This window comes from Syngnathus floridae, chromosome 1 (assembly GCF_059516105.1).
Source record: "Syngnathus floridae isolate MCC-2025c chromosome 1, RoL_Sflo_1.0, whole genome shotgun sequence".
NCBI classification, from domain to species: Eukaryota; Metazoa; Chordata; class Actinopteri; order Syngnathiformes; family Syngnathidae; genus Syngnathus; species Syngnathus floridae.
The window spans coordinates 27,226,370-27,252,011 of record NC_142413.1 but is presented as its reverse complement, the minus strand read 5'-3'; the positions used below and the strand labels follow the sequence as shown (position 1 = coordinate 27,252,011).

Below are 25,642 nucleotides of genomic sequence, written 5' to 3'. Positions count from 1 at the left end.
AAAATGTAGAAATTAGAGTAGAAAAACGAAATTACGAAGAATTTGGTTGAATTTCAAATTTGAAAATTTGGAATTTTTTTGTAAGTGGGAAGTTGTGGAATAGGTAGGCAAAAGATGAACAGTTGGAAGTTGGAACGGGTTGAATCGGTCGAAAAATGTAGAAATTAGAGGTGAAAAACGAAATTTCGTGAAATTTTGTCGGAATTTTTAACGAGAAAACGTGAAATTTTTGAATTTGGGAATTTTGGGAATGTCGAGAATCATTCCGAATGTGGTTTGAATGTGCTGAATGAGGTGAATTTAAAAGGGGAATGACGTAAATGTGAAATGTCGAATCTGCCATTGAGAATGAATGGGGAAAAATTTGTCGTAAATTCGCGAATTTTGCGAAATCGGAAAATTTTCGGAACGAGAAAAATGGAAGCGCTCATCTCGTGAATATTTGGAATACGTCAAAAGTGGAACGGAGTGAATCGGATGAATTATGTGGAAGAAGAAGCGGGACAAAAAAGTGTGGAGAATAAAATATAATAATAATAATAATAACTAGAAAATGCAATTTCTGGAGAAATTGCGTGTGAAGGCGAATACTTTGAATCACTTCTTGGGGAATGATGCCGAATGATGTTGAAATTAGTTGAATTTCTTGAGAAATGTGGAAAATAGAAGTGTAATACAAAATTTTGGTGAATTTGGTTGAATTTCAAATTTGAAAGTTTGGAATTTTTGGTAAGTGGGAGATTGTGGAATAGGTAGGCAAAAGATGAACAGTTGAGAGTTGGAACGGGTTGAAACGGTTAAATAATGTAGAAGTTAGAGCAAATCTTGAATCCCCATAGAGAATGAGTGGGAATTAAAAGAAAAAACAATTGCGCCAAAATTTTTTGAAATTTGGAACAAAACGATAAAAAACGGCTTCAGGAGGTTCACTTTTGGGGTTAAAATGTTGAAACGGGTTCAATCGGACAATAAATGCAAAAGTTAGCGCCTAATGTAGCTATTTAGGGCAGTTAATGTTGAAATAAGGTCACTTCCGGTTTGATTTGGGTCACTTCCGGTCTATTTGGGTCACTTCCGGTTTGATTAGAGGCACTTCCGGTCTAGCTGAGGTCACTTCCGGTTTATTTGGGGTCACTTCCGGTTTAAAAAGGTCACTTCCGGTTTAAAAAGGTCACTTCCGGTTTGATTTGGGGTCACTTCCGGTTTACCTGAGGTCACTTCCTGTTTACCTAAGGTCACTTCCGGTTCGATTTGGGGCACTTCCGGTTCATTCTAGGTTCATTGGGAGCACTTCAGGGTCAATCCAAGATGGCCGCCACACTGGAAGTGGGGGTCAAGGGTTGAATTTTGTAAGCATAGTGGAAGTGGGGGTGAAGGGGGTGAATATGGTAAGGATGAGGTGACCAAAGTGAATAAAGTTGGAATGGGTTGAATCGGTTGAAAAATGTAGAAATTAGAGTAGAAGAACCAAATTTTGTAGAATTTGGTTGAATTTCAAAATTGAAAATTTGGAAATTTTGGTAAGTGGGAAGGTGTGGAATAGGTAGGCAAAAGATGAACAGTTGAAAGTTGGAATGGGTTGAATCGGTTGAAAAACGTAGAAGTTAGAGTAGAAAAACGAAATTTTGGAGAATTTGGTTGAATTTCAAATTTGAAATTTTGGAATTTTTGGTAGGTGAGAAGTTGTGGAATAGGCAGGCAAAAGATGAACAGTTGAAAGTTGGAATGGGTTGAATCGGTTGAAAATGTAGACATTAGAGTAGAAAAACGAAATTACGAAGAATTTGGTTGAATTTCAAATTTGAAAATTTGGAATTTTTTTGTAAGTGGGAAGTTGTGGAATAGGTAGGCAAAAGATGAACAGTTGGAAGTTGGAATGGGTTGAATCGGTCGAAAAATGTAGAAATTAGAGGTGAAAAACGAAATTTCGTGAAATTTTGTCTGAATTTTTAACGTGAAAACGTAAAATTTTTGAATTTGGGAATTTTGGGAATGTCGAGAATCATTCCGAATGTGGCTTGAATGTGCTGAATGAGGTGAATTTAAAAGGGGAATGACGTAAATGTGAAATGTCGAATCTGCCATTGAGAATGAATGGGGAAAAATTTGTCGTAAATTCGCGAATTTTGCGAAATCGGAAAATTTTCGGAATGAGAAAAATGGAAGCGCCCATCTCGTGAATATTTGGAATACGTCAAAAGTGGAACGGAGTGAATCGGATGAATTATGTGGAAGAAGAAGCGGGACAAAAAAGTGGCGGGAATAAAATATAATAATAACTAGAAAATGCAATTTCTGGAGAAATTGCGTGTGAAGGCGAATACTTTGAATCACTTCTTGGGGAATGATGCCGAATGATGTTGAAATTAGTTGAATTTCTTGAGAAATGTGGAAAATAGAAGTGTAATACAAAATTTTAGTGAATTTGGTTGAATTTCAAATTTGAAAGTTTGGAATTTTTGGTAAGTGGGAGATTTTGGAATAGGTAGGCAAAAGATGAACAGTTGAAAGTTGGAACGGGTTGAAACGGTTAAATAATGTAGAAGTTAGAGCAAATCTTGAATCCCCATAGAGAATGAGTGGGAATTAAAAGAAAAAACAATTGCGCCAAAATTTTTTGAAATTTGGAACAAAACGATAAAAAACGGCTTCAGGAGGTTCACTTTTGGGGTTAAAATGTTGAAACGGGTTCAATCGGACAATAAATGCAAAAGTTAGCGCCTAATGTAGCTATTTAGGGCAGTTAATGTTGAAATAAGGTCACTTCCGGTTTGATTTGGGTCACTTCCGGTCTATTTGGGTCACTTCCGGTTTGATAAGAGGCACTTCCGGTCTAGCTGAGGTCACTTCTGGTTTATTTGGGGTCACTTCCGGTTTAAAAAGGTCACTTCCGGTTTGATAAGAGGCACTTCCGGTCTAGCTGAGGTCACTTCCGGTTTATTTGGGGTCACTTCCGGTTTAAAAAGGTCACTTCCGGTTTAAAAAGGTCACTTCCGGTTTGATTTGGGGTCACTTCCGGTTTACCTGGGGTCACTTCCGGTTCATTTGGGGTCACTTCCGGTTTGATTTGGGTCACTTCCGGTTTGATTTGGGGTCACTTCCGGTTTACCTGAGGTCACTTCCTGTTTACCTAAGGTCACTTCCGGTTCGAATTGGGGCACTTCCGGTTCATTCTAGGTTCATTGGGAGCACTTCAGGGTCAATCCAAGATGGCCGCCACACTGGAAGTGGGGGTCAAGGGTTGAATTGTGTAAGCATAGTGGAAGTGGGGGTGAAGGGGTGAATATGGTAAGGATGAAGTGACCAAAGTGAATAAAGTTGGAATGGGTTGAATCAGTTGAAAAATGTAGAATTTAGAGTGAAAAAACTAAATTTTGTAGAATTTGGTGTGAATTTCAAAATAAAATTTTGGGAAATTTTGGTAAGTGGGAAGGTGTGGAATAGGTAGGCAAAAGATGAACAGTTGAAAGTTGGAATGGGTTGAATCGGTCAAAGAATGTAGAAATTAGAGGTGAAAAACCAAATTTTGTGAAATTTTGTCGAAATTTTTAACGTGAAAACGTGAAATTTTTGAATTTGGGAATTTTGGGAATGTCGAGAATCATTCCGAATGTGGTTTGAATGTGCTGAATGAGGTGAATTTAAAAGGGGAATGACGTAAATGTGAAATGTCGAATCTGCCATTGAGAATGAATGGGGAAAAATTTGTCGTAAATTCGCGAATTTTGCGAAATCGGAAAATTTTCGGAACGAGAAAAATGGAAGCGCTCATCTCGTGAATATTTGGAATACGTCAAAAGTGGAACGGAGTGAATCGGATGAATTATGTGGAAGAAGAAGCGGGACAAAAAAGTGTGGAGAATAAAATATAATAATAATAATAATAACTAGAAAATGCAATTTCTGGAGAAATTGCGTGTGAAGGCGAATACTTTGAATCACTTCTTGGGGAATGATGCCGAATGATGTTGAAATTAGTTGAATTTCTTGAGAAATGTGGAAAATAGAAGTGTAATACAAAATTTTAGTGAATTTGGTTGAATTTCAAATTTGAAAGTTTGGAATTTTTGGTAAGTGGGAGATTTTGGAATAGGTAGGCAAAAGATGAACAGTTGAAAGTTGGAACGGGTTGAAACGGTTAAATAATGTAGAAGTTAGAGCAAATCTTGAATCCCCATAGAGAATGAGTGGGAATTAAAAGAAAAAACAATTGCGCCAAAATTTTTTGAAATTTGGAACAAAACGATAAAAAACGGCTTCAGGAGGTTCACTTTTGGGGTTAAAATGTTGAAACGGGTTCAATCGGACAATAAATGCAAAAGTTAGCGCCTAATGTAGCTATTTAGGGCAGTTAATGTTGAAATAAGGTCACTTCCGGTTTGATTTGGGTCACTTCCGGTCTATTTGGGTCACTTCCGGTTTGATAAGAGGCACTTCCGGTCTAGCTGAGGTCACTTCCGGTTTATTTGGGGTCACTTCCGGTTTAAAAAGGTCACTTCCGGTTTAAAAAGGTCACTTCCGGTTTGATTTGGGGTCACTTCCGGTTTACTTGAGGTCACTTCCGGTTCATTTGGGGTCACTTCCGGTTTTATTTGGGTCACTTCCGGTCTATTTGGGTCACTTCCGGTTTGATAAGAGGCACTTCCGGTCTAGCTGAGGTCACTTCCGGTTTATTTGGGGTCACTTCCGGTTTAAAAAGGTCACTTCCGGTTTAAAAAGGTCACTTCCGGTTTGATTTGGGGTCACTTCCGGTTTTATTTGGGTCACTTCCGGTCTATTTGGGTCACTTCCGGTTTGATAAGAGGCACTTCCGGTCTTGCTGAGGTCACTTCCGGTTTATTTGGGGTCACTTCCGGTTTAAAAAGGTCACTTCCGGTTTAAAAAGGTCACTTCCGGTTTGATTTGGGGTCACTTCCGGTTTACCTGGGGTCACTTCCGGTTCATTTGGGGTCACTTCCGGTTTGATTTGGGTCACTTCCGGTTTGATTTGGGGTCACTTCCGGTTTACCTGAGGTCACTTCCTGTTTACCTAAGGTCACTTCCGGTTCGAATTGGGGCACTTCCGGTTCATTCTAGGTTCATTGGGAGCACTTCAGGGTCAATCCAAGATGGCCGCCACACTGGAAGTGGGGGTCAAGGGTTGAATTGTGTAAGCATAGTGGAAGTGGGGGTGAAGGGGTGAATATGGTAAGGATGAAGTGACCAAAGTGAATAAAGTTGGAATGGGTTGAATCGGTTGAAAAATGTAGAATTTAGAGTGAAAAAATTTTGTAGAATTTGGTGTGAATTTCAAAATAAAATTTTGGGAAATTTTGGTAAGTGGGAAGGTGTGGAATAGGTAGGCAAAAGATGAACAGTTGAAAGTTGGAATGGGTTGAATCGGTCAAAGAATGTAGAAATTAGAGGTGAAAAACCAAATTTTGTGAAATTTTGTCGAAATTTTTAACGTGAAAACGTGAAATTTTTGAATTTGGGAATTTTGGGAATGTCGAGAATCATTCCGAATGTGATTTGAATGTGCTGAATGAGGTGAATTTAAAAGGGGAATGACGTAAATGTGAAATGTCGAATCTGCCATTGAGAATGAATGGGGAAAAATTTGTCGTAAATTCGCGAATTTTGCGAAATCGGAAAATTTTCGGAACGAGAAAAATGGAAGCGCTCATCTCGTGAATATTTGGAATACGTCAAAAGTGGAACGGAGTGAATCGGATGAATTATGTGGAAGAAGAAGCGGGACAAAAAAGTGGCGGGAATAAAATAGAAGAATAATAATAATAATAATAATAATAATAATAGAGAATGGTGTAGAATAACATATGTGTGAAGGCCATCGCCTTCACACAATAATAATAGAGAATGGTGTAGAATAACATATGTGTGAAGGCCATCGCCTTCACACAATAATAATAGAGAATGGTGTAGAATAACATATGTGTGAAGGCCATCGCCTTCACACAATAATAATAATAATAATAATAGAGAATGGTGTAGAATAACATATGTGTGAAGGCCATCGCCTTCACACAATAATAATAATAATAGAGAATGGTGTAGAATAACATATGTGTGAAGGCCATCGCCTTCACACAATAATAATAACTAGAATTTGCAATTCCTGAAGAAATTGCGTGTGAAGGTGAAGAGGTTAAACAAATACTTGGGGAATGCTGCAGAATGATGTTGAAAAGAGTTGAATCAGTTGAAAAATGTAGAAATTACAAGGAAAAAAGGAAATTTGGGAAAATTGGGTGTGAATTTCAAAATTGAAAATTTGGAATTTTGGGTAAGTGGGAAGTTGTGGAATAGGTAGGAAAATGATGAACAGTTGAAAGGTGGAATGGGTTGAATAAGTTGAAAAATGTAGAAATTAGAGTAGAAAACCAAAATTGAACAGTTGAAAGTTGGAACGAGTTGAATCGGTTAAAAAATGTAGAAGTTAGAGCAAATCTTGAATCCTAATAGAGAATGAATGGGAATTAAAAGAAAAAAAAATTGCGCCAAAATTTTTTGAAATTTGGAACAAAAGGAAAAAAAACGGCTTCAGGAGGTTCACTTTTGGGGTTAAAATGTTGAAACGGCTTTAATCGGGCAACATTTGCAAAAGTTAGCGCAGATGTAGGTATTTAGGGCACTTAATGTTGAAATATGGTCACTTCCGGTTTGATTTGGGTCACTTCCGGTCTATTTGGGTCACTTCCGGTTTGATTAGAGGCACTTCCGGTCTAGCTGAGGTCACTTCCTGTTTATTTGGGGTCACTTCCGGTTTAAAAAGGTCACTTCTGGTGTAAAAAGGTCACTTCCGGTTTGATTTGGGGTCACTTCCGGTTTACATGAGGTCACTTCCGGTTTGATTTGAGATACTTCTGGTTCATTCTGGGTTCATTGGGGGCACTTCAGGGTCAATCCAAGATGGCCGCCACTCTGGAAGTGGGGGTCAAGGGTTGGATTGTGGAAGTGGGGGTGAAGGGGGTGAATATGGTAAACATAAGTTGAACAAAATGCATAAAGTTGGAATGGGTTGAATCGGTTGAAAAATGTAGAAATTAGAAGGGAAAAACTAAATTTTTGGAAAATTTGGTGTGAATTTCAAAATTGAAAATTTGGAAATTCTGGTAAGTGGGAAGGTGTGGAATAGGTAGGCAAAAGATGAACAGTTGAAAGTTGGAACGAGTTGAATCGGTGGAAAAATGTCGAAATTAGAAGTGAAAAACTAAATTTTGTGAAATTTTGCAAAATGTTGTGCAAATTTTAAAAGTGAAAACGTGAAATTTTTGAATTTGGCAAGTTTGGGAATGTCCCCAATGTGATTTGAATGTGTCGAAATAAGTGAATTTCAAACTGGAACAACAAAAATGTGAAATGTTGAATCTGCCATTAAGAATGAATGGGGAAGAATTTGCCGGAATTTTGTGAATTTTGCCATCGCCTTCACACAATAATAATAATAATAATAATAATAATAGAGAATGGTGTAGAATAACATATGTGTGAAGGCCATCGCCTTCACACAATAATAATAATAGAGAATGGTGTAGAATAACATATGTGTGAAGGCCATCGCCTTTACACAATAATAATAAAGGACAGCAATAACAATAGTGTGAAGGTCTTCATCGTCACACTAATTAATATATGTGCTCCATCAAAAAAGGTCCAGGTAATGCGTTTTTTACGTTGCAATGAGTTGTTTTAAGTGTCCAAAAGTCAATGTACTGTACGCAGAAGTTATCAACTGATTTTTTCCAGACTGACGAGTTCAGTCCAGTTTAGCCATGTTGCTCGGTCTGCGGAAATCTTGAGGAATCAATGTTCAAACTGTGCTTACCCTGTGATTATAGTTGTGCTTAATGGGCACCCAGTCAAGGAAATTTTGTAATGCAGAGTTTCCAAAAGTAGCAACATATTGGCGGCTGGTTTGACCTCGCAGAACATCAACAATGATATGGGAAACAAGAGAGCAGTTGGCTACATCTTCCAGTCTGCAGAAGACAGAATACATCCAATCACACACTGTATGCATCTTTTCAATAGAATTATTTTTTGGGTTTGTGCTGAGAAGGTCATGCCTTAATGTGCACCCAGATATTGAGTCCACACCAAACAACACAGGAGAACGATTATGAAGACTGTTCATACAGTTGTGATTTGCAGAACTCTGGAGAAGAGACAGTGTGTCTCCAGGGTTGACGTTTAACACCATTCCTGTAAGAACAACTGTTAAGGACAGCAGAATTCAAAGAAATTGAACAAGTCGTTGCTATTGATAATTATACCATTTGTAAATAAAGGATATTCAGCAATTTCTTGCCCGGACAAAATAGGAAGCCCGACGATATGACCTGGATTTCCACTGTTCTGGAATGGCGCATTCTTAATTTCCTATTAGATGACACAAAACAGTTGCAAATTTAAATCAATATCTGTAATACACCAGTACAAAATGAAGATAATGCTAGTGACCATTGGAAGGTTTTGTCCCTGCCACCGCAGTTCAAGTGGTGCAATAGTGTTTTTATGCACCTCTTACTCTCAGGGATGAAAACGGCAAATATCTCTACTTGAATGCCTGCATGAGAGAATCTGCTTCTATTTGTGATGTGAAACACTAAGTACTATATGTCCAACTATGAGTTGAATTTCCCCTTATCACGAATAGGTATAATACATTTAAGAAAATATCGATAATAATTGATAATGAAATTGATAATAATGAAAAAAGTTTAATGCATGCATACATGGAGTCCAGAAATGTCTTCACAATTTTAGATGAGGCGCTTTCGTCTCCATTTGATTTAGGCTCTTACCAGTAGATTTAGTGCTTTTGTGAATGTGCATTCTGTTTTTTTCGTATGACGTAAATATTTCCAGTGACTCAAGTAATATTTGCAAAATATTCTATTGTACAAACCGAATTCGGTCGAAGTTGGGAAATTGTGTAAAATGAGTATAAATACAAAATACAATGATTTGAAAATCCTTTTCAACTTAAATTCAATTGAATACACTACAAAGACAACATATTTAATGCTCAAACTCAAACTTTATTTTGTTTTTCAAATAATAATTAACTTAGAATTACATGGCTGCAACACGTGCAATAGAAGTTGGGAAAGGGCATGTTTACCATTTCGTTACATCACCTTTCCTTTTAATAACACTCAATAAACGTTTTGGAAGAGAGGATACTAATTCTCTTTGCTTCTCATGTGGAATTCTTTCCCATTCTTGTTTGATGAACCGCTTCAGTTGTTCAACAGTCCGGGGTCTTCCCTGTCGTATTTTACGCTTCATAACGCGCCACACATTTTCAATGGGAGACAGGTCTGGACAGCAAGCGGGCCAGGGGAGAACCTGGACTCTTTTACTTCGAACCCACGCTGTTGTAACACGTGCAGAATGTGGCTTGGCATTCATTATCTTGCTGAAATAAGCAGCGGCGTGCATGAAAAAGACGTCGCTTAGATGGCAGCATATGTTGCTCCAAAATATGTATGTACTTTTCAGCATTTATGTTAGCTTCACAGAAATGTAAATCACCCATGCCATGGAAACTAATGCACCCCCATACCATCACAGATGCTGGCTTTTGAACTTTGCGTTGATAACAGTCCGGATGGTCCGCTTCCTCTTTAGTCCGGAGGACACGACGTCCAGTGTTTCCAAAAACGATTTGAAAAGTGGACTCATCAGACCTCAAAACACTTTTTCATTTTACATGAGCTCGCGCCCAGAGAACCCAGCGGCGTTTCTGGATGTTGTTCATAAACGGCTTTTGCTTTGCATGGTAGAGTTTTAACCTGCACTTACTGATGTAGTGACGAATTGTATTTACCGAGAGTCGTTTTCTGAAGTTTTCCTGAGCCCATTTGGTGATATCCTTTACACACTCATGTCGGTTTTTAAGGCAGTGTCGTTTGAGGGATCGAAGGTCACGGTCATTCAGTCTTGGTTTCCGCCCGTGGCGCTTAAGTGCAGTGATTTCACCAGATTCTCTGAACCTTTTGATGATATTATGGACCGTAGATGATGAAATCCCAAAATTCCTTGCAATTTTCCTTTGAGAAATGTTCAACTATTTTCTCACGCAGTTGTGAACAATGTGGTGAACCTCGCCCAATCCTTGCTTGTGAATGACTGAGCATGTTTGGGGAGCCTCCTTTTATCCCCAATCATGGTACCCACCTGTTCCCAATTAGCCTGATCACATGTGGGATGTTCCAAATAGGTGTTTGATGAGCTTTTCTCAGCTTTCTCAGTATTTTGTGCCACCTTTCCCAACTTCTACTGGACGTGTTGCAGCCATGAAATTCAAAGTTAATTATTATTTGTCAAAAAACAATTAAGTTTATCAATTTGAACATTAAATATGTTGCCTTTGTAGTGTATTCAATTGAATATGCGTTGAAAAGGATTTTCAAATCGTTATATTTTGTTTTTATTTACAGTTTACACAATTTCCGAAGTTCAACCGAATCCAGTTTGTAATAAGTTTGTCTGGGACAAGCAGTGGCACATAAAACTGATAATTTGAAAAAAAATAGAAGAAAAGAATAAAACAAAGGCTTTACTTTTCTGAGAACCTTATTTTGTTCAATTCAGAGGAATTTAAGAGTATAGGTTATAAGTGAAAGGCAGACAGTTTCTTTATCTCGCCCCTTGCTCCCCTTTTACTTTAGTATCCACCAATCCATTTTTTAACTACTTTTCCTCACAAAGGTTGCAGGCGTGTCCAAGCTGACTGGGCAGTAGGCGGGGGACCCCCCTGAATCGGCAGGCCACACAGACAACCATTTGCACTCACACCTACGGGCAATTGAAAGTGGCCAATCGATTTACCATGCAGGAAACCCACACAGACATGGGGAGAACTCCGCACAGAAAGGTCAAACCCGGAATCAAACCCACAACCTCTGCACTGAGGCGACACGCTAACCAGTCAACGACCATGCCTCCTATGTGGAGAGTATTTGTTTCCAAATTATTCTCACAAATATGTCTACAATTTTCAGATGTTTTCAAGACCAACAAATATCAGCTGTTTACACATTTTTGGAACTCATCCACGCCTCCTCCCCCTCGTAGCCTTGTGTCACATTGTTTGTTGTCATGGTGTTAGTTTGCGTCTCTGCCCCGCGTCTGCGCACTAGCCCGTGTCTATCCGTAATCATTGTAATCGCCGTCACCTGCCCCTCGTTACCAGTCTTGTAATTAAGTTCTGCCTACGTGTCATTCCCTGTCGGATCGTCCTGTTAGTCAGTCCTCCCTGGTTTTCTGTTTGCCAGTTTGTTCCTGCCTGTTTGCCTCCCTGTTAGTCCTGCTATGTCCTCCAGCCTGTTTGTTCCCCTCATCCTCTCGTCCACCACCCTTTTCCCTTCAATAAACCCTGGTCCAAGCTGCATTTAGTCGCCCAGCTCCATTCCGCAGGTGACAGACACTCTCGCTCCTGCATTCCTCCTCTTGAAACTTCTTCCCTCAGTCACAAGCTGTCACAATACCCGCAATAACGCCAAAAGGTCTAAAGTTTAAAATGACTTATTTATCAAGATTCGACTCTGCTTTGTAGCCCAGTATAGAATCCAAGTCTGTTATTCTGGCGTCGTACAAAATAATATATGGTAGGCATCCAAGCTATTCTCTCTGAGGGAAACAGCTTCCATTTTTTGAAAGCGACAGAGAAAAGGTAAACAAATAATTTGTTGGGGTTATTCTGACAGCTTGTGTATGGCTGTAGTGATGTATGAATGCAGAATACGCGTGAGGAGTTGCTTGAGGAATGAGGAAAAAGGCGGGAGCAGCCAGGAGGAGTATGTGCAGTGTGTTTGTAAGCTCGCAGTCGCGTGTAACAAGCAAATAAATAAAACGAGGACTGCGGCACAGGAACACTGTCTCCCTGTGGTGCGACGTTGGTGTTACATTAGGCCTCTTTGGCACATGTGATTGTCGCTTGAGCTATGCTGTTATCTTGCTGTGACCCTTCTCTTGCTTTCACTGGCTTTCCTTTCTCTCTGACACTCTTTGCACATAGGTAGGAGTTGATCTCGGTTAAGACTGCAAGGTCACACATTATCACACAAGCTGGGCAAAGTTGCCCACTAGCAGGAGGGTGGCCAAGAGTAGAATAAGAATAGGAACCTCGGAGGTGGGAGCTTGACCTTCTTCCGCAATCAATCTTTCTGGCATACATTAAATACTTAAAACTAAGAAGGTAGCCTCCTGGTAATTACGATTAGCATAGCAAGCATTAAAGATAAAGAACTGGGACAATATCTAACATTGGGCTGATGGCTTCTTCCTTGGATGTGTGTCAATCGTGATCTTGTAGGTGATGCTGTCCTTGGAGAAATGTCTCACGCGTCCCCCCGTCTTCAGTTAGGCGAATACAAGCAGAAACGGATAACAACTTTTTTCTGAGTTCATCCGGAAAATAGGATGCCCAGGGAAACGGATTGCCCATCTCTATTTGTGTCAAGGGGCTCTAAGCTCGTCAGCAATACGGTACAAAACCAAAAATAAACGATTATTTTTTACATCAATACACAGTATTGTTTAAATACAATTACATTTCTCACCTCAGTGCTATTCTACTCATGGAAACAAAAAATTCAGTACAACTGCAGGTGAGCGAGAGCTCAGGATTTCATGCCGCTGCCTGGCACTCATGGGAAATGTGGTCAACTTCATGCAAAACACTACCGATTTTTGTCTATATGGCGCCACCATAAATCAACAAAAAATTTATCCTGTATAATATACCTTTAACACAAATCAAGAAACACAATTCAACAGTGATTTAGCACTGTCTTGAAGCTGGTAGCCCTTTTACTCCTACTTCTGGTTCTTCTGCTGCTCATACTGCCGCTTCAACTGTTCTTCTGCTGCTTACTCTTCTGCTGCTACTACTTCTAAATTTTAATTGAAGATGATGCCACGGTAGGCAGCTAGTTACCACAGCTCCCATCTTTTCCTTGTTTTCGTGCATTTCTTTTTGTTTTTAAGTTATATTTTTCCCTGACTCTCTGGGTTGTTTTTACATAGATATCTAACCCACCATCTATGTCATGATGGCGCCGCGGATGGCCGCCACGCTGAGTCGCTCTCTGTTTCTTTGTCTTATTTTGTGTGTTTTCTGTGTCCTCTGCTGTCCATCCCGGATCACTTTTTCAAGAGAAGCGCTGTTAAACGTCGGACAGTCTTCTTCTGGTATTTTCTCTCCTGTTCTCTCTGATTCAGACTGTTTGTCGGAGATTTTAGCTAGAGCGGCGGTGCTATAAAGCTAGCGCAACGACGGTGACGCGGAAAACGAGCTGGAGACCTCGTAAGGCTGAGGCAGAGAGGGTTCCGTTCTGCCCTACCGTCAATTCATCTGGCGAATGTCCGCTCCCTGGCGCACAAGATGGACGAACTGCCGCTCCTCACTTCAAGGAACACGGACTTCAGCAGATCCCCTGCGCTGTGTTTTGTTGAAACGTGGCTTAGCGGACGCACCCCCCATCACGCCGTGGAGTGAGCTGGGTTTCGGCGTTGAAAGAGTTTTGCAGCCCACTCCTAGAAACACTTTTCATAAACTGCCGGCCGTTCTATTCACCACGGGAGTTCTCCTTGATCGTCATGGCGGCTGTTTACATTCCACCACATGCACATGCGAGTGAAGCCACGCAGATGCTGGCTGACCAGGTGATGGAGAAACTTCTACCAAATTCACTAATCATTGTTCTGGGTGATCATAAAAGGGCGAATCTCGCACACGAACTCCCCAGATACAGACAGCACATAACGTGTCCCACCAGAGGGGCACAGACACTGGACCACTGCTACACCGTAATTAAGGATGCATACTACTCCGTGGCTCGTGCAGCTTTAGGACTCTCGGACCACTGTTTAGTTCATCTGATCCCGGCCTACAGGCAGAAACTAAAAACTTCTAAGCCTGTGGTGAGGACTGTCAGGAAGTGGACAGTGGAGTCAAGGCAGGACCTCCAAGCCTGCTTTGACTGCACCAATTGGGGAGTTTTTGAAGCTGTAACTTCAGACCTGCATGAACTCACTGACGCTATCACATCATACATCAGCTTTTGTGAGGATCTGTGTGTGCAGACTAAGACCTTCTGCACGTACAACAACGACAAACCTTGGTTTACACCGAACCTCAGGAGGCTGCGCAAAGTCAAGGAGCGGCGACCGGGACCTGTTCAAGCAGACCAGAAACACACTGAGCCGAGAGGTCAGGAAAGCCAGGAGGTGTTACGGGGAGAGCCTGGAGAGACACTTCTCTGCCAATCCTGATCCCTCGACAGTGTGGAAAGGTCTGCAGAGCATCACGGGCTTCAATAAACGAACTCCCCGTCCTATGGAGAGCCCAAGGCTTGCTAACCAGCTAAACAGGTTCTACTGCAGGTTTGATCGGTCCTCTCACACAACAGGACCTCCTGCAGCACAATCTACATACTCACCTCCCCCCACAATTGCTCTGTCCACACCTCCATCACCGTTGTCACCCACTCTTTCTCTTGCAGAGGCCGCACCCGCACTCCAGATCGGCAAGGAGGAAGTGCGCCAGATGTTCCGGAGACAAAAGATCAGGAAGGCACCGGGCCCAGACGGTGTGTCACCTTCCTGCTTGAAAGTCTGTGCTGAGCAGCTGGCACCCACCTTTGCACGGATCTTCAACCGTTCCCTGGAGCTGTGTGAGGTGCCCTCGTGCTTCAAGAGCTCCACCATCGTTCCAGTGGCTAAGAAGCCCGGCATCACAGGTTTGAATGACTTTGATAGACCTGTCGCACTGACATCTGTGGTCATGAAATCTTTCGAGAGGTTAGTGCTGAACCACCTGAAGGATGTCACGGGCCCCCTGCTTGACCCCCTCCAGTTTGCCTACCGGGCAAACAGGTCAGTGGATGATGCGGTCAACATGGGGCTGCATTACATCCTGCATCACCTGGACACCCCAGGAACATACGCCAGGATCCTGTTTGTGGACTTCAGCTCGGCGTTCAACATCATCGCTCCTGACATCCTCCAACAGAAGCCTCCACCTGTAAGTGGATCACCAGCTTCCTGACCAATAGGAGACAGTGTGTGGGGCTTAGGAGCATCAAATCTGACACCCGGACCACCAATACTGGCGCCCCTTCAAGACACCTTCAAGTTCCTGGGAACCACAACCTTTCGGGACCTGAAATGGGCTGGCCACATAGACTCTGTCCGGAAGAAGGCCTAGCAGAGGCTGTACTTCCTGAGACAGCTCAAGAAGTTCAACCTGCTGCGGGAGCTGCTGAAGACCTTCTAAACTGCCATCATCCAGTCTGTCTTCTGCACCTCCATCACTGTCTGGTTTGGATCGGCCTCCAAACAAGACAAGCACAGACTGCAACAGACAATAAGGACTGCAGAAAAGATAATTGGAATCAACCTCCCATCTATCCAAGACTTGTACCTGTCCAGGACCAGGAAACGTGCAAGTAACATCTCTACGGACACCTCTCACCCAGGTTGCAGTCTGTTTGAATTACTCCCCTCCGGACAGTGTTATAGAGCTCTGTACACCAAAACCAGCAGACACAGAGACAGCTTCTTCCCCCAGGCTGTTGCGCTGATGAACTCAAACCACTCTTAGCGTCTCAGAGTCATTGCTGTGCAATAAGATCCTGCTCTCCACACCTTTTTTTAATTGTCTACACTGTTTTGTACACACCTTTTTTGAATTGTCTACACTGTTTGTAGTATGTGTCCTCTCTGCATCCATATCAGCCTGGTCATCCTGGAAGAGGGACCCTCCCATCTGTGGTCTGTTCTCACGGTTTCTCATTTCCCCTCGCTGGAGTTTTGAGTTTTTCCTTGCCCTCTTGGGAGTTTAAGATCAGGGGATGTTTGAGAATATTTGTCATTTTTCACATGTCCTGAGTGTTGTTAGTCAACTAAATGTTAAACAGAGGTTGTGATGTACCGATGTCAAATTCCTTGTTTGGAACGCTCAAACATGGCGAATAAAAACCTCTTGAATCTTGAATGTATCTGTAAAGTTTCGTAAGCGTGGTGGCACTTTCTTCTACTCTTTCTGGGACTTTTCACTACCTCACTTGGTGAACCCATGAGCCACAGCATTGTTTACACTGGAGATCAGCTGCTAACGCTGTGCAACAGGAGAGTACTCCAAGAGCAGCCTGAGATTCCGAAGGAATTATGGCATCAAAGAAGGGGATGCTGATCTGGAGTGAAGCACCGAGCATTGTCATTGATAACATAAGATCTTTGCTCTTGAAGGAATGGGGTCGAAATACAAAAAGTCCTGCCTAGCTACAAAAACAGATATGCTCAAACCTCGTTGAATAAAGTACACAAGCAGACAAGTATATTCACATATTGAATCAATAAAAGAAACATTTTAAGTATTTAATTATACCTCCACACCAAATCAATAAAGAAGACGTAACTAGACATTTTTGATAAGTGGTAATGAGAAAGGTTTTTATAACTTTATGATCTGATATACTGTATATTTCTTCTGAGCACTTTGAAATAACAAATGTTTTTTGATATATTGCCTAAATAGCTTAATGACCCTTAAGGAACTGTTTAATGCATGCCTGATGATTTTCTAAATCACGGACACTGCCAAAGTCGTCTTAAAATGTTCAGTACGTGATTGGATCTTATGTTTTGACTAACGCTAGACGCCAGTTTTTGATTACTACTGAACGTTCTGGACAGAGGGAAATATTTTCCCTAACAAAGAAAATATATGGTTGAAAGCATGATTAAACTAAGAATATGATGACGTAAGCAAGTACATGGAGTATCAAAATAACAAACAAACAAAAACATGGTAAGTGGTGAGTACAAACTTTGCATAGTCAGGGAACATCAATAAATTGATGATGTCACAGCCAAAAGCTCACATAATTCCGTACAAAATGACAAAATTGAAAGAATGATGAATGGATGAGGTGCGACAGTGTATGTGCAAGAATGGAGGAGAATGTTTACAGGAAGGTCATTTGGAGATAAAACCAGCAGAGGTGCCAGAGGGAGAACGCCAGGAGGAAAACAGCCAAGCTGATCGCCAAGGCCGGAAGATGGGATGGAAAACAACAGCCCCCACACACATCGAATCGCCCATAATCAGCACCCAACCCCAGAGAACCAGCTCTCACCGAACCAGCACCCACGCCCATGAAATCAAACTCTACTGCGAACTTGCCCCACCCCAAAGACTCATCACCCATCAAACTCGGCCCACAATGTGCAACTGAATATAAGCTGACCAAAGAACCTTGAACGTTGCCTTTCTGAATGGAGACTTTCTGCTCTTGAGCATGGTCGCATGAAGGGCCCTGCGCTGTATTCTACTTTCCTGAAAACAGAGCTTTCTTAACAAGAATTGTGATTGAACTAAACCAACCTGTGTAAGTCTAATTTCTGCTTCAGTGTCTTGGCATTTTCCCAAATCTGAAGAAATCAAACGAGCACGCAGTGAGTAAATTGGATAACAGGTAATTGGCAATGGCTTTTGCCGTGAGGCGCAGATAGCGCGCTCCCTAAATTGTGGACAAAATCCAACACTCTACAAGATGGAAGAGCTGATGGTGCTAACCAGACTGCAGTGGGACCACCAGCAGAGCAGCATCTTGCGACTTGTCTCACAGACCACACCAGACTCCGTCATAAATTTGGATGGCTTTCAACTGTTGAGAGTGGATCAGAGCACGAGGGAAACTGGTAAGTAGAAAGGACTGGCGATGTACATCAAAGAGATATGGTGCCAACCAGGACACATCACTGTGCAGGAACAGCGCTGTAACATAGACATTGAACTGCTAGAGGTTAGCGTTTGGCCATACCACCTGGCCCGGGAGTTTTCACGTTATTGTGCTAACTGTTTACATCCCATCCTTGGCCAACGCTACAGCAGTCTGCGAGGACAATCACACCACCTTCTCCCAGTTACAGTCCCTCATCATTATCTCTAGTGATTTCAACCATGCCTCGCTTCCTATACTCTCCCTAACTGCAACCAGTTTGTTGACTGTCACACAAGGGACAATAAAACTCTGGACTTGTTGCTTGCCATCATAGAGGAGGCTTGCAGCTCATCACCCCTCCAGCCGCTTGGCCACTCGGACCTGGCCTTCTTCACCAGATCTTGACAAGTAACATGGTGGATGGGGAAAACAGATGGTGCAAAAAGTGAGTATTGGATTGTTCCCAGGAATAAATTGGCATTGCTAAAATTCCAAATTTTAGCAGCAGATGGTGCAAAATGTGAATAGAGAGTTATTGGGTAAATTGGCATTGCTGAAATTCCAAATTTTTCCAAGAGATGGTGCTAAACCGTTACATGAGACCAGAAGGGGAGTTGAGCAAAACAAGCTGAACTAGCAAAAATAGAGATAAACAGAATAACATGGGGTCGGTTTTGGGTCACACATGGAAGCACAAATGTTTGGATTTTTGATTTTATTTCTTTGCTTGGCTAAATATATTCAGTAACAGCTTAAAGCAATATTATCACATAATTGGACCAAGGTGCCCACTACTATGGTGGTGTGTTAAAATTTTTTTAAAAGGTTGATTCAAAAGTTATGACGTGTTAATCAGTAAGAAATGTTTAAAAGGTTGATTCAAAAGTTATGACGTGATAATCAGTAAGAAATGTTTAAAAGGTTGATTCAAAATTTATGACGTGTTAATCAGTAAAAAATGTTTAAAAGGTTGATTCAAAAGTTATTACATGTGTTAATCAGTAAGAAATATTCATAAAGGTTAATTCAAATGTCTTGAGATGTTTCAATCAGTATAATCAAGGATTCATGATTTTGTTTTATTGACATGTAACATTGAAGTGTTATTTTCACAAAAAGTGATGTGAAGAATTCAAAAGAGGAATTGGGAGGCTCACCAGGGTGTTGGCTGCATTTTCTGGTGGAAAATAGTGTGTGGGAAAAATGAAAAAAGCAGAAACAGCTGCCAAGGGGCAGCAGTCTTGAAAGGGCCTGGATTACCCAATAGAGATGCTGAACCAGCAGAGGTTCACAGCTGAGAGGCAAAAGGGGATTTCGCAATCAAATGAGATTATGCAATCCTATGCTATGCAAAGTATAGGTGCCAGTAAAGGGGGGGGGGGGGCAGAGAGGCCTATAAAAAAGCCACCGCAGGCAACCACGGGGCTTCTGTCTCCCGAAGAGCCGTGAAGAAGCCCGCAAGAGTTCCAAGACTTTTTTCAAGCCTCAGGAATCTTAGTGTAAGACGCAAGGTCGCTTGCTTGGATTAACTAAGAATTGGATTTGACGACATTTCATGAGGAGCTAGGTGAGGGGGAATGGCTTTTTCTGTTTTTACGCTACGGGGAGGACAGCCGTCGGGCTAGCGCCGGTCCTCTCGAGGCCAACCTATTTCCCAAATTTGAATTTTAGAAATAAAAGCGAACTGATCACTCGACTTTATTTCCATCAAAAATAGCACACAAACGGTAGCTACCTTTTCCTACTTTTCTGATTTATGTTTTATAATCAAAAGGACTCCGGGACTGAATGATTTTTATTTGTATGGGTATCAGTGAGTGAAATTGTTCAAATTGTTGGAAGAATTAAGATTTGTAATTCGATTTCATGCTTCTTCAATGAATTTGGCTTGTATAATCATTTAGTTCGTTGTGCGCTAATTTGTATAGTATATGCAATCGATTGTTTGTTGTTGTTTTGACAATTCAATTCATTTACAGGTAGTTATTATGGTACAAAATTAGACTGTGATGAATAAAATTAACGAATGTGTTTAAATTAGACTAGTCGGATTATTGTTAGATTTAAATCTGTTTAATTGTTCGTTGGTCACGGGCCCGTCCTGTATTTGTCGGGCCGCGTCTAAGTTTAACTCGGACAATTGTCGAATTAAATTGCCTTCAAAATCATTTGAAGGATAAGTTCATCCCGTTAAATATTTAATTCGTTCAAATATTTATTTCATTTAAGTAAGACAACGAATGTGTTTAAATTAGACTAGTCGGATTATTGTTGGATTCAAATCCATTTAATTGTTCGTTGGTTGCGGGCCCGTCCCGTATTTGTCGGGCCGCGTCTAAGTCTAACTCGGACAACTGAAGCATTAAATTGCCTTCAAAATTATTTGAAGGATAATTATAATTTGTTTAAAAATTTGATTTGTTTTAAAATGAATATCATTCGTTTAAACAATCGAGTTGGTTGAAGCATTTCAACGGTTAGGAGATTATATATAGTTTTAAAATTAATGATTAATGTGTCAAATTTCTACTCAAATGCTATTATTGTCATACTTCCATTAATTCGATCTTTCATCGAATAAAGACAAGTAGGCTCGCTACTTCGGCAACAAAGTAGAGCAGGGCCATATAAATAGTTACTTCGGCACAACTAGGGCAAGTGTGCGCTAGATTAACGAATCCCTGAGGTCTTAACGAAGACATTTAAAAATATCCATAACCTAACAAAAGCCTCTAACAACAGAAGGGAGCCATCATTATGGCGCGGTTATTCTGATGACGTGCCTCAAATTTGAGTTACTCAGCACGAGCGTCGTTTGACTTGAGAGGGATTGGCGTCATAAAGAGATTATATTGATTATTTTAGAATTAATTTAACTCGGGTGGTCAGAGACGGACGAGTCCCTTCACCCCGGTTTATCGAACCCTTTGAAGGGAAGCCAGTCACTTTAATAAAAAGTGCAGGTTTGACAATCTACACCCCCCTACGGTTAAGAAGAAAACCCCCCACCAAAAAGGTGATAGTGTGAGGACTGCAGTGAGGTCTTGAAAGACTGTTTTAAATGCATAGACTGGCAGGAACTCTGAAGGCCTCACGGTGAGGACATTGATGCCCTCACCTCCTGCATCACGGACGATATCAACGTCTGTGCCAACTAAGAAGGTGCTTCTCCAACAACAAACCGTGGATGACCCCAGAAGTCAAGGCCATGCTGAATGAGAAGAGGGGTTTCTTATCTGGAGGTATGGAGGAAGTGAGAAGAGTGCAGAAGAATCTGAAATACAAGCTCCAGAAAGGCAAAGAAAGCTTTAGGAGTAAGATGGAAGAACAGCTCCAACAAAACAAAGCCCGAGAAGTCTGGAGAAACATGAATAAAAACTCTGGCCACCTTGAGGACAATTGATGAGCTCGCGCTCCTGCTGACCCGTTGTGGGTTAACAACCTGAATCTGTTTTTCAATAGATTTGACTCTGGTCGTTAACGAACCCCCCCTTCTTTGAACCTTATACTGCCTCCTCCCTCTCCTGGTGCAGCACCATAGCTACCTGCACTTTCCCGCTCCTATCTCCTGCCGCAACTCAGCAACATGTCCACCTCAACACACTGCTAAAACGGTGAGATGTCAGCTCAGAAAGACAAAGATCAAGAAGGCAGCAGGTCCAGATGGAATCAGCGCCAGATTGCTCAGGGACTGTGCAGACCAGCTCTGTCAGGTGGTCCTGCATATCTTCAACCTGAGCCTTAATCTGGAAAGGGTCCCTGAACTGTGGAAAATTTTCTGTGTGGTTCCAGTGCCAAAGATTGCACACCTGAGGAAGCCCAATCACCACAGACATATGGGCCTGACCTCTTATCTGAAGAACATGTAGAGGCTCATCCTGTAATACAGGGGTGTCCAAGTCCAGTCCTCGAGGGCCGCATTCCTCCATGTTTTCCAAGTTTCCCTCGTTAAACACACCTGATTCAATGATCAGGCTCCTGCACAGGTGTGTTCAACGAGGGAAACTTGGAAAACATGTAGGAATGCGGCCCTCGAGGACTGGACTTGGACACCCCTGCTGTAATACCTCCGCCCACTGTTGAGCTCTGTCATTCGCCTACCAGCCCAGCATCAGAGTGGAAAACACCATAATCCACTTGCTACACAGATCCCTCTCTTATCTGGAGCAGGCGGGGAACACTGTGAGGGTCATGTCCTTTGACTTCTTCATTGCCTTCATCACCATTTAGCCTGCACTGCACATACGCGAACAGGACACGTTCTGAAGTGGGCAAAAATTACATTTTGTTTTAAACCCGAAAGAATAGAATACACTGTGATCAGTTTTAATCAAGGAATGAAGCTGAGACCTTGAAGCCTCAAAGTTTTCATTAAGTGTGGACCAAAATAAAAAGAAAAGACACTACAAGAAAATGTACGGTTTCACAAGCTGAGTAATGTAAATTGTACTGTAATTAATGAATTAATTACATGAATTGATTAATAGATTAATAATTCAGAATCATAAAAACATTGGCAGTGTATCATCTTCTTTGGCATTGTACAAGATGAAAGAAACTTTGTTTGCATAACACAAAATTAGATGTCAATTAAAAAAGGACAAAAAGCTTTCAATACTTTTTGGGGGAATTCAAAGATGAGTCATTCTGCCGTGCCTGCGAGAAACATCAGTGTACTGAATGAAAATCATCATTTCAAAAACAAGCCATTAGTGAGAATTCCACTGTACATTATATCTAAATATAAACGTGAAAACCCCATTTTTATGGAGCCAGAGTGCATTTTTCTGAAAGGAGCTCAAACAAAACTGGCATGACGCATTGACACAAAAATAGGATCATTATTAATGGAGAATACTTATATGTATACCGTAATTCCCGAACTATAAGCCACAACTTTTTCCACAAGTTTTGAACCCTGCGGCTTGTCGTCTGGTGCGGCGTATCTATGGATTTTTTGTGATTTTTATGATGACTAATACACTCATTTCTGAAGAAAGGAAGCTTTTACACACAAACTCTCATTATGGGGGACAAAAGAAATGCATGTGATCCCGCTTTTAAGTTAAAGGCAGTTGATTTGGCTCTTAACGAAGGAACTAGAGCTGCTCATGCACTGTAGAGGTTTTCTCCGGTCACTAGAGGGCACTTGGCTATTGTTGATGACATCGTGTTGCGTCACCCTGTTCTATCTTTATTTCCCGGTCATGTCGACTCTGGAGCTACATGTGTAGCTTGTATCACATTGCCAACTTTACCCCTGTAAGTGGTCCTTTTTTATTTATTATTAGTTGTGTGTTGCGAGTGTTCCCTGCAGTTTAAGGTTGTCACTGAGATTTGTTACATGTTTGTATTTTTGCAGAGCTCCTTCATATCTGTCAATAAAGATTATGTGAATAAAAGTTATGCGTCCCCAAAGAACCATCTCTTTCGTGACAATATTCTTTGTGCATATTCTCTTAAAAATGGTAATTAAACATTAAAAGGACCTTCAGTTTATATATGAACAAAACAAGATTTGCCCCTAAATTCAGCTGGTGCGGTTTACAATCCGGAAATTACGGTATATAGTATATATAGACCATCTGCATGTACATCAACAACTAACCATGGTTTACACCAAACTTCAGCATGCTGCGCAAAGCTAAGGAGGAGGCCTACAGGAGTGTGGACCGTGACCTGTTCATGCAGGCCAGGAACACACTGACCCGAGGGATCAGGAAAGCTAAGAGGAGCTATGGGGAGAGCCTGGAAAGACACCTCTCTGCTAATCCTGATCCCTCAACAGTGTGGAAAGGCCTGCAGAGCATCACGTGCTTCAAGAAACCAACCCCTCGTCGTGTGGAGAACACAAGGCTTGCAAACCAGCTAAACAGGTTTACTGCAGGTTTGAACGGTCCACCAACGCAACAGGACCTCCTGCATAACAATCAACATCCACACCTTCCCCCACAACCCCTCTGTTCACACCTATACATCGTCGTTATCACCTACTCTCTCTCATTCAGGAGACATGCCCGCACTTCAGATCCGCGAGGAGGAGGTGTGTCAGATGTTCCGGAGACAAAAGGTTAGGAAGGCATCAGGCCCAGACGGTGTGTGTCCCCCCCCTGCCTGAAAGTTTGTGCTGAACAGCTGGCATCCACCTTTGCATGGATCTTCAACAATTCCCTGAAGCTGTGTGAGGTGTCCTCGTGCTTCAAAAGCTCCACCTTCGTACCGGTGGCCAAGAAGCGCGCCATCACAAGTTTGAAGGCTTATAGACCTGTCACCCTGACATCAGGGATCCAATCTTTAGAGAGGCTACTGTTGAGCAACCTGAAAGACATCACGGGCCCCCTGTTCGACGCACTGCAGTTTGCCTACCGGGCAAACAGGTCTGTGGATGATGCGGACAATTTGGGACTGAACGTCATCATGCACCACCTAGACACCCCAGGAACATACACATCCAGTTTTTCCTCTGCACCTCCATCACTGTCTGATTTGGATCGGCCACCAAACAAGACAAGCACAGACTGCAACGGACAACCAGGACTGCGGAAAAGATAATCGGGACCAACCTCCCATCTATCCAAGACTTGTACCTGTCCAGGATGAGGAAACATGCAAGTAACATCTCTACAGACCCTTCTCACCCAGGTCACAGTCTGTTCGAACTACTTCCCTCCAGACGGTGTTACAGAGCGCTGTACGCCAAAACCAACAGACACAGCTTCTTCCCCCAGGATGTCGCTCTGATGAACTCACACCACTCATAGAGTCTCAGAGACATCACTGGGCAATAACATTGCCACTTAAATGTTGTTAGTCACCTGAATGTTGTTAGTCACTTAAATGTTGTACAGAGGCTGAGATCAACCGTAGTCAAATTCCTTGTTTGGCATGCACAAACTTGGCCAATAAAGTTGTATATAGCTGTGTTTTGATCTATAATTTTAATCATATGTACATTCTAACAGTGAAAGACAGAATCCCAAAGAAAATTTCAGAAAATCACATCATATGAATTTATAAAAATTGATAGCCGTCTGATGAGGAAAAACAAGTATTTGAACCCCTGGACAAACAGCATGTTAATATTTTGTAGAAAAGCCATTATTGGCCAGCACAGATGTCAAACGGTTTTTATAGTTGGTGACAAGCTTTGAGCACATTTCGGCAGGGATGTTGGCCCACTCCTCCCTGCAGACAGCCTCCAAATCATTCAGGTTCCGAGGTTGTCGCCTGGCAACTCAAATTTTAAGATCCCTCCAAAGATTTTCAATTGGATTCAGGTCTGGAGACTGTCTAGGCCACTCCAGAACCTTGATGTGCTTCTTCTTCAGCCACTCTTTTGTTGCTTTGGCGGTGTGCTTAGGATCGTTGTCTTGCTGAAACACCCGTCCTCGACCCATCTTTAGCTCTCTCGCTGAGGGAAGGAGATGTTGGTCCAGAATTCTACGATACATGGCCCCGTTCATCCTCCCCTCAATACGATAGAGTTGTCCCGTCACCTTGGCTGAAAAGCACCCCCAAAGCATGATGTTGCCACCACCATGCTTGACCATGGGGATGGTGTTCTTTGGGTTGTACTCGGTGTTCTTTGACCTCCAAACACGACGAGTTGAGTTGAGGCCAAAAAGTTCTATTTTGGTCTCATTTGACCACATCACCTTATTCCAGGCCTCTTCTGAGTCGTCCAGGTGCTGAATGGCGAACTTCATGCGGGCCTGTACATGTTTCTTCTTGAGCAGGGGGACCTTGCGTGCGCGGCAGGATTTCAATCCATGACCGCGTAGTGTGTTACCAACCGTTTCTTTTGTAACTGTGGTCCCAGCTGCCTTCAGTTGATTCATCAGTTCCCCCCTTGTGGTTTTGGGATGATTCCTCACCATTCGCATGATCAGGTGAGATCTTGT

At 41.9% G+C, this 25,642-nt stretch overlaps 2 protein-coding genes across 13 annotated transcripts in view; one reads left to right on the top strand and one right to left on the bottom strand.

The window, feature by feature from the left end:
• hvcn1 (hydrogen voltage-gated channel 1) overlaps positions 1-17,396 on the top strand; it is a 74,057-nt gene extending 56,661 nt beyond the window's left edge. For both annotated transcript variants that reach the window (XM_088392662.1, XM_088392653.1), the window contains exon 6: positions 14,098-17,396. In XM_088392662.1, the coding sequence (XP_088248788.1) occupies positions 14,098-14,286 (189 nt within the window). In that variant the 3' untranslated portion in view covers positions 14,287-17,396. The remainder of the gene's footprint in view (positions 1-14,097) is intronic.
• Positions 1-25,642, bottom strand: part of tctn1 (tectonic family member 1) — a 232,908-nt gene that overhangs the window by 12,576 nt on the left and 194,690 nt on the right. For 6 of the 11 annotated variants that reach the window (XM_088392270.1, XM_088392279.1, XM_088392300.1 and 3 more), the window contains 3 exons: positions 8,277-8,382; positions 8,070-8,205; positions 7,829-7,982 (listed from right to left, as the gene is read on the bottom strand). In XM_088392270.1, coding sequence (XP_088248396.1) covers positions 7,829-7,982; positions 8,070-8,205; positions 8,277-8,382 — 396 coding nt within the window. Of the gene's footprint in view, positions 1-7,828; positions 7,983-8,069; positions 8,208-8,276; positions 8,383-25,642 lie in introns of those variants that run through there. The other 5 variants (XM_088392289.1, XM_088392310.1, XM_088392261.1 and 2 more) reach the window with 2 other exon arrangements.